This window comes from Dermacentor silvarum, chromosome 1 (genome assembly GCF_013339745.2).
Source record: "Dermacentor silvarum isolate Dsil-2018 chromosome 1, BIME_Dsil_1.4, whole genome shotgun sequence".
NCBI lineage: Eukaryota > Metazoa > Arthropoda > Arachnida > Ixodida > Ixodidae > Dermacentor > Dermacentor silvarum.
In genome coordinates, this window is record NC_051154.1 from 243016729 (window position 1) to 243033852 (window position 17124).

At 47.7% G+C, this 17124-nt stretch overlaps 1 protein-coding gene across 1 annotated transcript; it reads left to right on the forward strand.

Moving 5' to 3' along the window:
• The first annotated feature begins 13759 nt into the window (after nucleotides 1-13759).
• On the forward strand, nucleotides 13760-16414 carry LOC119438229 (uncharacterized). Its single transcript, XM_037704771.2, is given in 2 exon segments — nucleotides 13760-14393; nucleotides 14396-16414. Coding segments are annotated over 2 exon segments (1551 nt in total). The 5' UTR covers nucleotides 13760-13954; the 3' UTR covers nucleotides 15508-16414.
• The last annotated feature ends 710 nt before the right edge of the window (nucleotides 16415-17124 follow it).

A 17124-nucleotide genomic window follows, 5' to 3' on the forward strand; every position in this document is an offset into this window, starting at 1 on the left:
AGAGGCTCACTAATTAACATTTCAATTAATGGCTTCAGATGGCATGTTGAAATTGCAGTACTGGAAACATAACCTTTTGCTAGAAACGCTGTGCGTCGCGCCAGTTTGGAGAAAGAGCACTTAAATTCTGCAGTGGGATGCGTTGCTATTTCCGTTAACAATTCCTCACTAGGGGAAAACGCAGTACGGAAAACTTAACTGGAACAGCAATGCATTTCGCGGCAGTAGTTTAGTCTGTATGGTATTTCTCGAAACTCGTGCTAGGCACTGCATTTCCAGCAGGAAAGCTTATGCTTTCAGTACATGTTCGCGTAAATACTGCAATTACAGCATGCCCTCGGAAGCCATTAATTGAAACTTTAACTGGTGGAAATTGTAAATGAAAAATCGCGTTAGCAATTATCGCAGAAACTTTGATGTCCTCCACTGCTAAGAAACTTGGTCAGCAAGAATTCTCAAATCTGGTTTTTAATAATCGGAGACAGGCGTCGCTGAAATGCACGGTCATTGTGCCTCTATTACCGTCTACCAGATGAGTTATCGTGCTCGCCGTAAGACACACCGGGTTCACTGAGCCATTACGTCGAAAGAAAAGCTAGCTGTCTGCGTAGTCATACGGTCTTTGCGTTGTTAGTATTGCAGTATGTATCATAGCACAGGTACAACGAACTGGTCTGGATGCGTGAAAGTTTCTCGTAGAAGTGATTAAGCCAAGCACCAAAAAATATATCTCATGTACATGCCAACTAGTTATCGAATGCACGCTCATACAAACGTGTGTATATATGAAAGAGAAGAAGGGGAACCGAGGGGCCCGATTTTTGTTAGTCCCAACTATATGAAGACAACAGATAGAAATAATGCGAAAGGTGTGTGTGTGTGTGTGTGTGTGTGTGTGTGTGTGTGTGTGTGTGTGTGTGTGTGTGTGTGTGTGTGTGTGTGTGTGTGTGCGCGCGCGTGGATTACCATTGGATTAAAAGAAAGGCTGAAAATGTGTCAGTGACAATTATTTTTATAGTTACATTGATTATAACTTACTGCATGGTGAAACATTAGGGGTAAATTATGATTTATCAAAATTATGTTTTATTGGATTTGCCATTTGGCGCTCTTTGGCCACATCTGGCCCTTGCGCCAAAAAACCACAATAATCTTCAATTGGATTTGCCATTGTGCGTTCAGCCAACAGTGCCCGCTTTCAAAAGTGAGTGGGTAAATGGCATACTTTGTGTTGCTCTCCTCCCCGTCCCCGGTGAATACGCTTATGGTGAAAATGGTATGTATCAGGCATGTAACTATGCTATTTGTATACTTGTATACTTTTTTGTTTACTGTGGTGATCGTTGTTTCATGCTGACGTCTTTGCTTGCCCCTTATGTAATGCCCCGCAAGGGGTCTTTAAGGGTTAATAAATTACGATGATTATGACGTGTACGTTTTAATTTTGCCATGGTGCGCCTTGAGTCATTCAGGCGCGCCAAGGCGATGTCTTCATCGCCCGCTGGCATCCTACACGTGTGAGTTTCTAATTAGTGACTCTGGCGTGACAACCCTTCCCCCCCCCCCCCCCCTTTCTTTGGGCCAGTAATCCCATTCCCCACTGAGGCCACACTGCAGGCCAAGTCTTCCTTCCAATAGAATTATTCACTATTATTGTATTATTGCCTCGTCTCTCGTTTTCTCTTTGCGTAAGTACGTCTAGAGCAACTCGACGACATTACCGATTAAAGGTAAATAATGGCAATGTGTTGTCATGCCCGGCTTTCAGAATGCTTAAAGCATGCACAGGTCCACTCTCACCGTCAGCAACGGACTTTCTAGGACATCCAGCAGACTGGTATGAATTTATCTCTTTATCTGGAGAAAAAAAGACAGTTGGCCAATACCATCTAAACAGCACTAATTTGGATTTCATCACGGGAAATTGTCAAAAAATGCACTTTTTGCTAGTGTGCAGACGTTTGCGCGTCTTACATCTTAGTTGCAGTACTCAAATGCGTAAGGATTAGAAAAGGGGTTAAACAAAAGGGGGGGTTAAGTCGGCCTCAGGGGGGGGGGGGGGGGGGTTACAACCCCCGAATCCCCCCCGTCGGTGCGCCACTGCTAAGCAGCCCGCCTTGTAGGGTTTGGCGCTCATAATTTTGCATGCTGAAAACAGTGCTCAAATAGCGCTATCACCGGCTGCTTCACTTAACTTGGGCCAAACTTTAAAAATATGCAAGTGCTACGTAGCTGGACAGAACCGAGGTAATGTTTGCCGTCGCTTGGAGATACTTGGATTATTTTTTGCATTCCACCTGATTATACAAGTAGTTTTAATTAATAAACTTCTCAAATATTATAATTAGATAAAAAGTGTCAATGAGAAAATTGTAGAGCAACATTAAAAACTCGATACAGCATTCTGTTGCTCAATACGTGCTACGTCAAAGTGTTTTTCAGAGCGTGAAAGAAGCCCGCGAATACACGCAAAATTGCCGCGGGACTGGCTGTTCGAGGCACTTTGCGTGTATTCGCGGGCTTTTATGCAGCACGTATCGAGCAACAGAAAGCTGTATCGGGAGTTTTTATGTTCCTCCACAATTTTCTCATTGATGCTTTTCATATAATTATAATATTTGAGAAGTTTATTAATCAGTTAAGACTAATTATGTAATGAGGAGCAATGCAAAAAATTATCTGAGTATGTCCAAGCAACGGCAGACATTACCTTGGTTCTGCCCAGCTACGTGGCATTTGCATATTTTTAAAGTTTGGCCCAAGTAAAGTGAAACGCCCTGTATAAAACAGTGCTCAAATAGCACTATCACCGGCCTTTATATCCGTTAGAAAACACAAGGCGCTCCTGCGAAGTGTTACTGTCACTGCGTGCACTCTGCTATACGTCAAGGATCCCAAACTTGCGGTGGAAACACGATGGCCATGGCAGTTCTTGGGAAGTTCGAAGTTTGTATGCGCGCTAGTAGATGTTTAAAATGTTTTATTATTTCATATGGTTGTGAAGACTGCGTTGTCATGAGTCTGTAGGCTCTTAAGCACCGTTTTGAGCACTCGGCGCCTGTACAGCCGGTGCTGAGAAACAACTGGCACAAGCTTTCATGTGTGGCTGCATCGACTGATGCAAGTGACGCCACCGGGGTACTGCAAGTTTCATACTGGACTGGCTACACGACTGCTATCGAGGTTCAAAACTTTAGTTATTTGCATAAAAGGTTGAGTTTCAATACAACAAATGTCGTTGTAACGAAGGAAAGTTCCGATTTTACCGACTTAGTTATATCGAGGTTTTACTATTCAGTTATTTCGCAGATCCCGCTATATATATATATATATATATATATATATATATTGTAACCAACAGTTGCGACAACTGTCCCTAATAGAACTGATTTATTCTGGGCGAACCTGTGCCCGTGAACTCTACAGACTAAAAAAAAAAAAATTAAATTATGGGGTTTTACGTGCCAAAACCAGTTCTGATTATGAGGCACGCCGTAGTGGGGGACTCCGGAAATTTGGACCACCTGGGGTTCTTTAACGTGCACCTAAATCTAAGTACACGGGTGTTTTCGCATTTCGCAACTCTAGAGACTCAACACTCAACAAAAACGCCTGTGAGCGTCGCCTCTTCGAATGTTGTTCTCTTCTTGACCTCCTGTCGCGTGCCATTCATCCGATCCTCGAGCACGAGCCACCGGTCTGTCAGCACGTGGTGTGGGTACGTGCGGTGCAGCGTTGCCTTGCGGTGCCCTGCCTGACGCTTGTGTAGTGGCGGTTCTTTGAGACATAGCTATGATGCGGCGGGCCTCTTTTCGTTCTCAATATGCTGGCGGCTATATATATATATATATATATATATATATATATATATATATATATATATATATATATATAGTTGGATTTGAGAGTCGGTGACGAAAGATACGGTTTCATGCCGTGTCGACGATATCTTCACATCGGCGGTACGAATTATGCGAAACCAGCCACTGTCGCGTACGCTCCGCCCCCGTGGCTGATGGTGTTGCTGGCAGTGGGAGGACGCTATCATGAAAAGCGCCGGCAGTGGGGAGCGAATGCTTGGTCTGACTCGCTTCAACGCGTCTCCGAAACTCGAGATTACGCAACCTCCGGTACTTAACGCGCGGGAAGACAGTTCACATGACACCACGCCATCTCGGAATGCGCCCACGTTTTGCACACGAGCTAGATTACCTCTAAAGCAGGGCACGCGGGTTGCGTATGGGTTCAGCCGCGCTGTGAGCCATGCGAAGTCACGGCCACGTTAGAAAAGCAGACGCGCGCTAACCTGCCCCCCCCCCCCCCCCCCCCCCACGCACACACACACACACACACACTCCGAGAGCAGGTCCACCAAATATGTTAGCAGACAAATTGAAATGGCTCGATAGCGACTTTCACTTCGGACGCTGATGCCAGGGAATCAACTAATACGATTTTTCAGTTTTTCACTGGCCCTGTCGCGAACGCCTTCACTTATCCCCAGCGACAATGAAACACTGCCCTTCATAGAGGACCCAGACCTGAGCATCGCGACATTGAGTAACCACGATCGTTTGAGAAAGGTGTTCGTATACGTTACTACACAGCCCTTCTCTCCAGCGCGCACATTGAGCGAGTTTTCAGTGTCATCGCAGATGTGTTCACAAGAAAACGAGGGAAGATTACCGAATAAGATTTCGAAAAAGAATACTACTTAGTGAAGATTAACAATGTGTGAAATGTTGCAGCGGACGCATTGAAAGAGCCAGGCCAGCTCTTTCTGTTTGCTGTATTTGTGCAATATGTTAATAAAAGTAGGGAGGAATGTAACGCTAAAATAATGTATTACTTTTTTAGTTATTGCTCAATTACTTTTGTGGGGCAGTAGTTAGTAATCGTAACCAAGTACACTTTTGAAAGGAGTAATTGTAATCGGTTGCTTTCTTGCTGTAACGTGTATGCATACAAGATGGGTGTTCTGTGATACAAGTGTGGTCCGCAGGCGTTTTGACGCTTGTGCGTCGTCGCTTGGGCGCAGTCAGCAGACCTATGTGGGACCACTGAAAGACGACTTTCCTTGTGAAAATGATGCTTGGTATCGACAAAAGGTCAATGTAAAAACTCCTGTAACAGCATTTTGCTCGTATCGTCTTCGTTTTTGTCCCATCGTTCGTTCGCGCATGCTTACCGCAAGCCAACCTGAATTCGCGAACGTCCGCTGTTTGTGAAGTAGGCATGTAAATGCTAGGTCGCCGCGATTTTTTGATTACAGTATAGCTCACACGTACATTAATGTGAGCACGGATAATATGACGATAGGCTCACAATCAACAGTTCAAGCTCTCGGAGGCTGGGCGTCTCGATAGCCATCGATCGAATTGCCCACTTCGAGGTATTTCCCCACGAAGTCAGAAAATGGGCAGGGAACTTGTATTGATCCTTCTAAAAAATGCGTGTTCGGCCAGTGGCACAGTTCCGCGTTGCGCAGCAGTCACAAGTTTTTCGCTGATGCCGTGATCTCCACGCTGGCTAGAGTGTAGGCCTCCGTCTGCGCGACCTTCTCTATCGTGGCTGAAACCCCGCGCTGAGCCGGCTATTTCGGAGACAGGCTTTGGCGATGTGTGCGCGACGCTGTCCCCCCCCCCCCCCCCCCCTTTTTTTTTTTTTTGACATGTGTGGCCACGTCGGTCATTTGGCTGTTTGAAACGCAGCTTTCGATGCTCTTACATTAGCAGACGCTAATAAGTCTCCTGCTGAGATAGTCGACAGACAAGACTTAATGACGTCAGGTACTGTATAATATTAAGCATTTAGCAAAAACTTAATTTTCCATGCCAGTTAAGTGGGCTGCCTAGCGCGCGGTAAAATCAAAATTGTCACCTCTTCTTGACCTGCGCAAATGAGCACGAATAACTAAAAGCTGAATCTCGTTTTTTTTTTTTTTTTTTTTTTGTGAGCTCCTTCAACGTGAAGTTTTGCAGTAAACAGTTTCTTAGGTAACTGAATCGATGAGATGTCAGAACTCGTGTTCGAAGTGTTGTATAAGCCATTGGAAAGAACCCGCTAACGGCGAGACTGAACTGGTTCTGTTCATCAAGCTGGTTAATTTGTTTGTGGGTGGTGTGTGATGCTCGACAGTGTTAATTTGCATGCCCTACTCGAACAAATAACAGTTCTTTCTGTTGCCAGAACGTTTACACTCGGATTATTTCCTCCTCTTTCTTGTTTATTACCGCTGATGTCACGACTCTAAATTAATCCGGAGTCCTCAACTACGGCGTGTCTGATAATCATATCTTGGTTGTGGCACGTAAACCCTCAGAGTTTAATTTTAATAAGGAGTTTTAGATTTTGCGTACGCGAAGTTAGGGGACGAAAACCGCCGGGCTCACAAGAGAACGCGAAAAGGTACACAAAAGAACCCCAAAGGAGTGCCGAAGGACGCAAGCCGGGCGTGGCGCTTTGCGTATATATACGCAAAGGTCTGTTTGTGTACCCAAACCCGTTTGCGTACGCAATACCTAAAGCTCCCTAATGTCGCGGCTATTCATAATCGTCCCAATTTTAGATCTGCAGTGAGGTGTAAGCTTGCGCGAATTGGGTGATGTCGATTACGACGAAGCGCAAATAAGACGACGACACACAGAAATAGAGAAATGTGTTGAATTTTAGTGGCGGAGGACTGGGGTCTGGGGCCCTCCGTGGACAGAGGGGTGGGTGAGTTAGGTTAATAGTAGGGGTTTGCCAATATTCTAAAAGTTCGAATATTATATTTTTTATTTTCGTATTCGATTCGAAATATAGATATTCGAAAATGTTCTGATATTCGGTTCTTAGCATTTGTTTCTATCCATACTAGGATACAACTTAAAAAAACAGCAGTTGGCAACAAAGGTAACTCCGCCAGCTAATCACGGAAGCAAACGAAATCGTCGTCATGCGACCTTTTCAAAATAGTGTCGTATATATTTGATACAGCTGTACTTGTACGTTCCACTATAATATACGAGTGAAAACGTATACAATTACGCGCTTATAATTTTATTGTTGTGGTTACCGCCTTATTTAGGTAACAGGGAAAGTACGAACTATTTGCAGCCTCGCGGAGGAACATTGGCTGACGATTATGAGGGCGTGAGCAGGGCTTCACTGCCGACTTAAGTTGTATCCGACTATAATCTAAGAATATTGGGGTGACTTCGTGCTGAATTTTATGATGTTTATAGTAGGGGTTTTCGAATATTCGAGAAGCTCGGATATTATATTTTTAATATTCGTATTCGATTCGAAAAAAATATATTCGAATATGCGGTTGGATACGAATATTCGAATTAAATCGAATATATTACTGGCTGTGCTGGAGCAAACACGGTTCTTAGCATTTGTTTCTGTCTAATCTAAGAATACTGGGCGATTTTGCTCTGAATTTGGCGATGATTTCGTGCTGCTAGCGAAATTCGCCTGTAAAGCACACTTAGCCCTAAACGTATAAACTTTGCGGGAAAGCTAGCCTCTCAGCAGTAGCAAGGGTTTGCGGACAGCGAGGGTTGTTGTGTCTGGCGGTCCTTCGGGACAAAGGAGGCCTCATCGACAGACGTGAACATATCAAGTAGTCTTCAAGCTTGTCGTTTCTCGCGACCGGGAAGTGTCACCGTCAGTCACCTGGGACTGATGGATGAGCAATTAGACCCCAGGCTGCAATGGGTCATCGGCCTCGGGCGTAGCTGAAACGGCAACGTCGCTCTTGGTGTGTTTCCGTGAAGCACCAGCGCCCGCCCGAACTACGAGACGAGGCCCGGCGCCGACTGTGACGCGCCAAATTGGAGCCCCCTTCCGAGACAACAGCCACCGCCCTCCCTGGAAATGGTGGCTTCCGCGAACTGACCGCCACGGAGAGGCGACTAATTCTTGCAAGGGGCCAGCGTCAAGCATTCCCATGGGAACGACATCAACGTTTTGTTCCCAAGGTGTCAACCGTTGCCGGTGTGCGGAGGCGATCAGGCAAGATTGGAGGCGGAGCCCGGCGGGAAACGATGGCACATCTTGTGCGGGATATGGCGAACTGGTCGAAGTTTGTCATTGGCTGAAGAACTAAAGCGCATTCCCTCGTCGAGTGAAAGAGGGAGACCAAAGGGATAAAAAGCGGGACTTGAGTGTTCTGAAAGAGGCTCGGAGATGTAAACGCTAGAACATGCAAAGATGTTAGCACGTAGACGGCTTCAATATCATGGAGCCCGTTCTTGTAAAATACCACATGTAAATTTGTATATAAAACAGTTCTCTGATCTCACTGGATATCTCCTTCTCCTGGCACGGCACCATCCATGGAAGCTTCGTGGCCGCTCGGACTTGGGCTTTCGCAACAGGGCGCACATTTTTTTTTTTTTTTTTTTTTTAGCGCCATTCCCAATTCTGAGCTTATTGCTATAGACAGCAAGTGCGATGACTGACAACTGGTACATGGTAAGGTTTGGGACGCATGTACTTCCCGACATGAGTCTTTCAGGAGCATTTCGTAAGTGCTCTCGCGTACGTGGCCTCGCGTGGGCGGTGCCGTCGGCACACTGGTGCGAGCCTCTTGTCCTCTCGACGCACGATGAGGTGTCCGATCTTGGGGACGGCGGCCCCACGGCTTATTTGACAGAAACGTGTTGGCGCGGCGAAGCGCTCGCGCGGGAGCGCATGCCGGCGTTTGTCGAATCTCTCGTGGACCACGACTGGTGAGTCTCCGTTAGGACCGTGGAAATTTCAACGTGGTCCTCGCCTTCGACGAGTTTAATGTGACCCTGATTAATTTTGACCGCTTGCGGTTCTATAACGTGCACCCAGATGCATGGTACACGGACGTTTTTCTTTTTCTTTTTTTTCATTCCACCCCCATTGGAATTCCGCCGCAGCCGGGAGCGAACCCGCAACGGGTGCGTTTTCTTCCTGCGTGGTGCGTTGTGATGCCGCCGTATTAGCCATGCATCCACCTTTCGAGAACCATGGACGCGCCCCGATAAAGACGCGCAGTTTCGATCTTTATCCGTGCTAGCGCTGTGTGTGCTCTCTCTTTTTTTTTTTTTTTATTTGGAACGCAGTTCTCGGCTGAACGTTGTGTTTTGTTTATTTGTTCAGCACATTCTGCAGCGCCAATATGGCATTGCAGCAGCAGGGGAAAACACAAGTACAGATATGTCTGATCATCTCATAAATGATTATACAAGGACTTCATAGGAGTAACAGTATAAAGGCAATATTATGCGAAGGAGAGATGATACGGCAACTAGTCCATAATGCTCTGGAACAGAGAATAAGTTCTGCCCTGCAAGAATAAACTGCAGTAAGTGATCGCAAGGAAAACAATTAGGCGGTATCTAATTAACAATCCCGTGCAATATGGCCTTGAAAGAAGCATGGGTTCGACAGTTGGTAATTCACTGGGGAAATTGGTTCCATGCTGCTATAGTGCACATGTTTGGGAAAAAGGACGCCTGAAAAACACAAGTACAGCAATATATCTCACGTATTTTGCAATTATGATCATGGCGCGCCAAGCATCACTTGGTGATTTACATCACCAAATACGGTGATAGAACATGCAGTTCTCGATTCACCCGAAGTTTGTGAAAATACAAGCTATACATTGTCTTCAATTTCACGTGTCTGCGCTTTTTTTTCGAAGCGACCAGCCTGAACGAGCTGAGAAAAAAATGATTTTCACACTACTGGTGAAAATCATAATCATGCGCAACAAATCTGGTGGCTCGGTTCTGTACATACTCCAGCATATTGATAAGATTAGATGTGCGGGTCCCATACCGCACGAGTATGGGTCGTATATTCGAAAAGTAAAGAATCTTCAGTGGAGTGTTGAATAAAGTTCATCATCTTCAACCCTTTCGCAGGCGTATGCTGCATGCAGATGCCTTGTCCAGGTGATGTCAGAAGCGAAATGTACGCCCAAATACGCCCAACTCCGACAACCTTTCAACAGGCACTGTGTCGTGTAAACGACACGAAATGGCTTTTTGTGTCATTTAAAGTTGCATTCCATTTTACTGTACATAATCCAGGTGTATCTGAATGTGGCAAGTATCAAACTATTAACAGCATAGTAAAAATTATGCAATCCGCGTACAAGCTAACCTCGCAGGTCAAGTCTCGAACAATGTCAGGAAGAATAAGTGCCCCAAAGCAGAATCCTGTGGGACAGCAGAAGTTACCTCGCGACATTTATTGGCACCCGTTTATGACGACTCTCTGCAGCCTGTTTTCTTTTTCTTTTAAGATAGTCACACATACAGTTAATGATTTCTGTGGTGCAGGCCACGAAAAGATAACTGGAGGACATGAGACACAATGTGAAATGCTTTTCGAAAATCCAAGAACACACAGTCTGTCTGTTCATGTGTAGGTCACATGCAGCGAGAAGATGATGGCTAAATTCTAAAATTTGCGGAGCGCGCGAGAGCCCAGATCTGAAGCCATTATTGAATCCCTGCTTCGGTCGAAGGTTCATCCTTGTCGCTGCCACCAGTTATTATATCTGGTTGGCGTTGGTTGCGGGAGTTGGGGGACGTTGAGGCGGACTTGGGAGAAACAGGAGGGATTTATTTACATTATGTACAGGGATTAAAATACAAAATACTGAACAGTCATAAAGTGATCGACCGCCGGCAGCATCTCGGACGCTGCGGCCCGTGGCAAGAAGAGCTCTGACCTTCTCCTTGATTTGTCGCTCTTTTAACCCCTTCGGTCTCTCGGGGTCTCTCGGGGTCCCGTCATTTTTGGCCAATCGTCGAGCCAGCTCAGGTGTCGTCATTTTCCTCCCCTGGTATTGGCCCGTGCCAGTGCCGTCATATTCGGCCAATGGGGACGCTCCGAGGGCTTCATTGTCCGATGGCTGATTTACCTCCGGCTTTGCCTCCTCGCCTGGAAGCGCTCGGCTGAAGGAGACGGGATGTTCTCGGAACGGCCCTCCAGAGCTGCAAAACCGCTTCGCACTCGACCAAGGCTCCCTTCCTGGAACCGTGCCAGCCTCCCGTTCCACTTTTGGGAAGAGTCAAGCAGGGGGAGAGACAATAGCTCGACGGGCGGTGCGTGAGGTAGGAGTCGCCAACCTGTCTGACGGGTCCGGTAGCGGGGTTGACGCGCCTCGGTGCACCATAATTGGAATGCGAAGACCTTTTTAAGGTGGTGGGGAAACTTGGGTGATTCCTGGAAAGGGTCCGTATCTAACACCATGCTGACACGCGGTGAAGTAACTGCTTTGTTCTAGGTGTTTCATTATTGCACTGCACACAATGTGGCTCCATCGTTTTCCAACGGACACTAGTCAGTGAAATTGGTGTACAACTTTCTAAATTTCGTACCACCTTTGTGAATAAAGGACTATGTTGGTATTCTTTCAGACATGAGGCAGATATTCTCTGCCCAGTTATTTTGTGAACGACATAACTAAGTAATAAGCTATCACTTTAGAACAACGCTTTAGAACGTATGAGGGAACGCCCTCGGGTTCCCCAGCGTACTGGACTTCGATGTCATTAACTGTGGACTGGACTTGATGTCAACTAAAACACGCCAGCAAACGCGAAAACTATTGGCGACATAGGCTCATTAATTGTCAGTTATCCGGTAGGACACAGCTGTACACTCAGGAAAAAAAAAATCCGTAAAATATTTGTTAAAACTCCGTGAATGATATTCCACTAACGCTCAGGCTTGGGATTCCAACACTTTCTCTGCCTTGTGACTTAATTTTTTACACAATTCTTTTGGATTATCCTGTAGCTTAGGGCCCAGAGAAGCAATGTAGTTGTCGTTGGATAGTTTAATTGTGGTTTTTATATTTTTAACGAGATTTCACATTCTACCAAGTACTCTTTATGTATTTTGTCTTTGAAGAGCAGAGAAGACGGACGTTATTTATTAATTAGTGAGCGTATCTAAACGTTACCCAAGGCTTATCCGTCTTTTCACAGATGTTTACTGGGTATATACATGCATCTCAACCAGGGATTCAAATTTATGCTCAAAGAGCTCTCAAGGTTCATTACAATCTGTGGTTTCAGTCGATATTGGTAGGCTGAAGTAAATGCATGCCAATCGATTAGATACAGCTTAAATGATCACCTTTGTCATAAAATAAGACCTTCCTCTGACGTCCGTGCGCACTAACAGAACTTGCCTGTAAAAGCTGCTCGTGCTACAACGCAGTCGTGGTCCCTAATACTCAGATTTTTCATGTTATAAACGATGGCATATAGTTGGCATTGTATCTGCATGGCCCTCATAGAATTTCGTACGAGGACACCGTGGAGTTCTGACGCATAGCAGAACGTGAACTAGCACGCCGTGAAAGAGCCTACGGATTCTCCAGGCCTAGGTGTAGTGCTAGGATGTACGAGCACGGTTCCAGATTTCAATTCGCAGCGCTCTCGGACTGTATCTATAATCTTGTAAACCCCTGGTACCACACGCCACTTATTTCGCTCTTCGTTGCTATCGTGCGTCTTTCACCAGCAGCGTAACATAGTTAGACCTGTAAGCTCGTTCACAAGATTCGAGCGTGAGGCATTTTTGTAACTTTTCAATAGCATTGGTCAGCACACTCCCTCATGAGTACCCTCACTCATAGCCACTCGCACTCGTTTCACAACGGTGATTGTGTGTGAGTGACGAGCCGCGCAAGTAGACGTACGTGAGTACGAAGGAAAGGGGGTCAGAAAGAGGGAGAGATTGAATTAACAGAGCGTCTACGTGGGAGCATGCACACTAAAACTTAAACGGTCACTCAGGCCGGTGAAGTACAAAGCTGCACTAATAGCTTTCTGCGCCACCGACGGATGTGACCGCAGTCCGAGTATCTTTGACTCGGAAAATGGTCTCGAGTCCAGCCGGTTTCAAGCTGTCCGAATGGAGAGACGGGGAGTTGAACGTCATACCGTCTCGACAGGCACACAACAGGTGCTCGATGAGTTCCTCTCGCCTACAGGAGTTGCACATCGGGATGTCGGCCATTGCTACAAGGCAGGCCTGGGTAAGCATTCGTTAACGCCACTCCCAGCCATGAGCTGTACAGCAACGTCGCTTCGCAGCGGTAAAGGCTGGATATCACTTGTAGCACCAGCGAATCGAGGAGGTAATTGAACGCGAGTAATCGAGGAGGTAATGGAAGAAAGCAGGCCATTGCGAATAATAATTTGAACAAAAATAATCTGAAAATATTGCATGGAAGCATCTTCTTGCTAAGTAAACTTCCACCTCGTGTAGATGTAGAGCCTAAATATTAGTGTTGTTGCCTCAAAACATGGCTCGTACCCACGAGGGGGATTGGCTACACTGGATGAATTGTTTTTGTTACTCTGCACAAGTGACATGTGTACCAGTGCCTGACGCTCGTCGTTTTCGTCTTCGTTGCGAATGGCCTGTTATCACGATTTTACTCCTCAACTTATTCTTCTGATCCTTCTGTGGACTTTCTTTTTCTTGTGGGGTTGTACTTATTATATTTTGACTATTACAAGCTAGCTGCACCAACGTTAGCTAATGAACAGAAAATAAGCAACTTCAGCACAAGTACAGCACTGTAGTGTGCCTGGGAGATCTGGGGTGCGCATAGTGCGGATATCTCGGAGAACTACGTATATCTAGAGGGATGAGTTACGCGGCCGTTCTATTGCTCTTTCAATAATGTTGTTAACAATAATCAATATTCTAAAAACGGCCCGTGCAAGCGACGGGTGTGCTGTTCGAGAGTAGGTGGAACAAACCAAGGAGCTAGATTTTAGTAGTAACGAAGGCGTTAATATTGGTAGTAATTTAGTAGCTGCAAGAGCCATGGCAAACGGCGGTAACGTTCGCTCGTTACATTTTCCCGCGAACGTGCCAGCGCATTTTCTGGCTACCGCTGGGCGTGCATTGCCGTTGCGAAGATGAAGGCGATGAGGTTCGGTACGCGCCAAGCATGCGCGCACCAGGCCCCCCGAGCCTCATCAGCCACAGCGCCACCATTTCCCGTTCCACCGGCCGACGTCGCCGCTGCAGGAATGCCCGGGTGATTTACAAGACGGCGAGCGCCATCAACGATGTGTGGTACTACAACCTCGAGTGCGAGTTCGAAACCCTCCGGAAAATGGTCCAGAAGTACAAGTACATTGCCATGGACACAGAGTTCCCGGGTGTGGTCGTCCAGCCCGTCGGGGAGTTCCGCAGCGCAACCGAGTACCAGTACCAAACGCTGCGCAGCAACGTCAATGTTCTCAAGATCATCCAGCTGGGCCTCACCTTTTTCGACGAAGACGGCAACACGCCTCCAAATTGCGCCACCTGGCAATTTAATTTTAAGTTCAGCCTCGCTGAAGACACTTACGCGCAGGACTCAATCGACCTGCTGATACACTCGGGATTCAATTCGGCAGGCACAACACCGAGGGCATCGACCCTAACGAGTTCGCCCAACTTATCATGATGTCCGGGATGGTCCTGTCCGACGAGGTCACGTGGGTCGCCTTCCACAGCTGCTATGACTTTGCTTACATGCTGAAGCTGCTGACCGGCGACAACCTGCCAGCGTGTGAAGCCGAGTTCTTCGAGCTCCTGCAGATATTTTTCCCGGCCATCTACGACATCAAATGCCTGATGAAGGATTGCAGAAACCTGAGAGGAGGTCTGCAAAGAGTGGCCGAGCAGCTGCAGGTTGAGCGAGTCGGGCAGCAACACCAGGCCGGCAGCGACAGCTTGCTAACGGGCATGGCATTTTTCAGGATGCGCGAACTGTACTTCCAAGGCTACATAGACCAAGCCAAGTACTGCGGCCACCTGTTCGGCCTGTCCAAGCCGGAAGTCGTGCACCCGCCGCCCGGTGAAGAGGCGGAAAACAACGCGCCCATGGCCTTCGCGGTCGGTTCCAGCACCGCCCAGCAAGATAGCAGTCTGGCGTGTCAGCGCATTACGCCGCATCCGCTTTCCAGCACCGGTCCCGGCGTAGCCCAGCCCACTTCCATCGTGGCGTCTCGTTGGACCGTGCCGAAGCCGTTTACCAACACTGCTCCCACAGCGACCCGCCCCACTTCGAACTGGGCGACTCGCCGGACTGTGCCGCTTGCCGCTTCTGGTCCCAGAGCCGGCCACCCCGCTTCCCGCTTTCCGTCTGGACGGACTATCCCGCCGCCGTTTGTCGACAATGGTCTAGGCGCCTCCCACCATGCTTCCGGCTTCACGCCTGGCCGGACTGTGGCGATGCCGATAGCCGACACTGGTCCCCGCGCCACTCACCCCGCTTTCAGCTTGGCCTCTGGGCGGACTGGGCCGCAGCCGTTTGCAGAAGCCGGTCCCGGTGCAACCCGCCCAGCTTTCAGCTCGGCTTCTGGGCTGACTGCGTCGAACACTGGTGGCAACACCGCCAACTCCGCTTCCAGCATGGCATCTGGGCGGCCTGGGCCGATGCCGTTTGCCGACACCGGGCTTGCGTCTCTCCAAGGGACCGCATTCGCTACGCAGCAGACGTGGAACGCCTGATCAGGACTTTTGGTGTGCGCGGCTCTCACTGAGGCTCATCAGCCTCCGCATCATCTACCCTCGCTGTTCATCCGTCAGCACGCCGACTTGAACTCCCGCCGCCGTCTCTGTGGCTTCAGTCTCCCCTTTCACCCCCACACTCGTTCAGCTTATAAAAATTGTTTTCTTTTCTTGGCGTCGCAATTGTCGCCGTGTCTGTTCTTCTTATGGGAAATTCGGGTTTACAGCGTGTATTATCTTCTATTGTCAGTGACATGTTAAGCGCGCTCAGCCAACAAGAGCGTGCAGCGCCAGCTCTCCGGCGTCTGCGCTCTCAGAAAATAGTTTACAGGTCGCACAGGCACGAAGGAGAGGCGCTCCAATAGTTCAGCAACAACGAACAAGCCACGGTCACGGACAAAACGCCCGCAAGTACAAACATCCAAGATCGGCAATGGTTCGTCGCGCCTGACAAGACAGCGCACAGGGGAAATTCCTCGGGGAAATTCTGACAAGGGGATTAGTAGGGGGACATCTGACCTCGCCTAGCGTCAATTGAGAAGATGCACCAGTAAAAAGGCGGAGCTTACTAATTCTTTTGCAGACAGGTTTGCGCTTTGTATCTTACGAACATGTATACCCACTCCAGGGTTCAAGGCACGGCAGCGCCTGAGCGTAGACAATGCTGTGAACAGCAAGGACGGGACGGAAAAAAAAAAAAAAAAAAAAAAAGGTGATTCGCCGGCGCATACATTCACTTAGCACATATGTAAAATCAGCCCGACTCTTGGCCAATCCCCGTGATTGGGTATGTGCCAAAGACGTTAAGGTCGTCATAATCATCATCACGTGCAGGTTCATTTCGAAAGGCGCTTGCTGCTGCATCCTTGACCTGTGAACGCCTGTAGGCAAATGTGTGCTTACGTACACGGAGAGCAAGTAGCCTGACTCGTAGGCTCGGCTGTGTGCTGAGCCCGAGGTCGCACGTTCTACTCCTGGCCGCGGCGGCCGCATTCACAAAGACGCGATGTGAAAATGCTTTTGCAAAGAGCCTTAATTGAGTGCACGTTAAAAGAAACCCCGGTGAATAAAATTAATTCGGAGCCCTTCCCTAAAAAGTCTCTCTCAGCCGTCCAGCGTTGCTTTGGGAACACGGTGGTTAGAGATGTTTGCGGCGCAGCGAGTCAACAAGAAATGCGAATGTGGCACGAGGAAATCGCAGTACGACGAGTTGTCGTTTTATCCGTGTTCTCTGTGTCCTGTAAAAACCGATGACACACGCAGCCAGAGTAAGCCGCCGTTGTTGTTGTGGCCATCGTTTTTTATTTTGAACTTCGTCTTTTGTTTCCCCGATTTTTCATCCACCTCTTCCCCCAGAAAATCCCACATTGCCACTTCACACTTGTATTCCTTATTGAATTGTAGGGCTTCGATACAATGTTTTATAACAAACACCGACTTCTACAAAGCGCGATCATTTCGTCTTCTGTAGCTCTATTGTGGCTTGAATTATCAGTTCAGTGTCTGTTCTCGACTCCGGAAGCTGGCTGACACACGAACAGAAATATTCGAAATACTTGACAAACGGGAAATGCAGCCAGGTGGCGCGATCGCAGCAGCCTTTCTCACTTGTCCCAG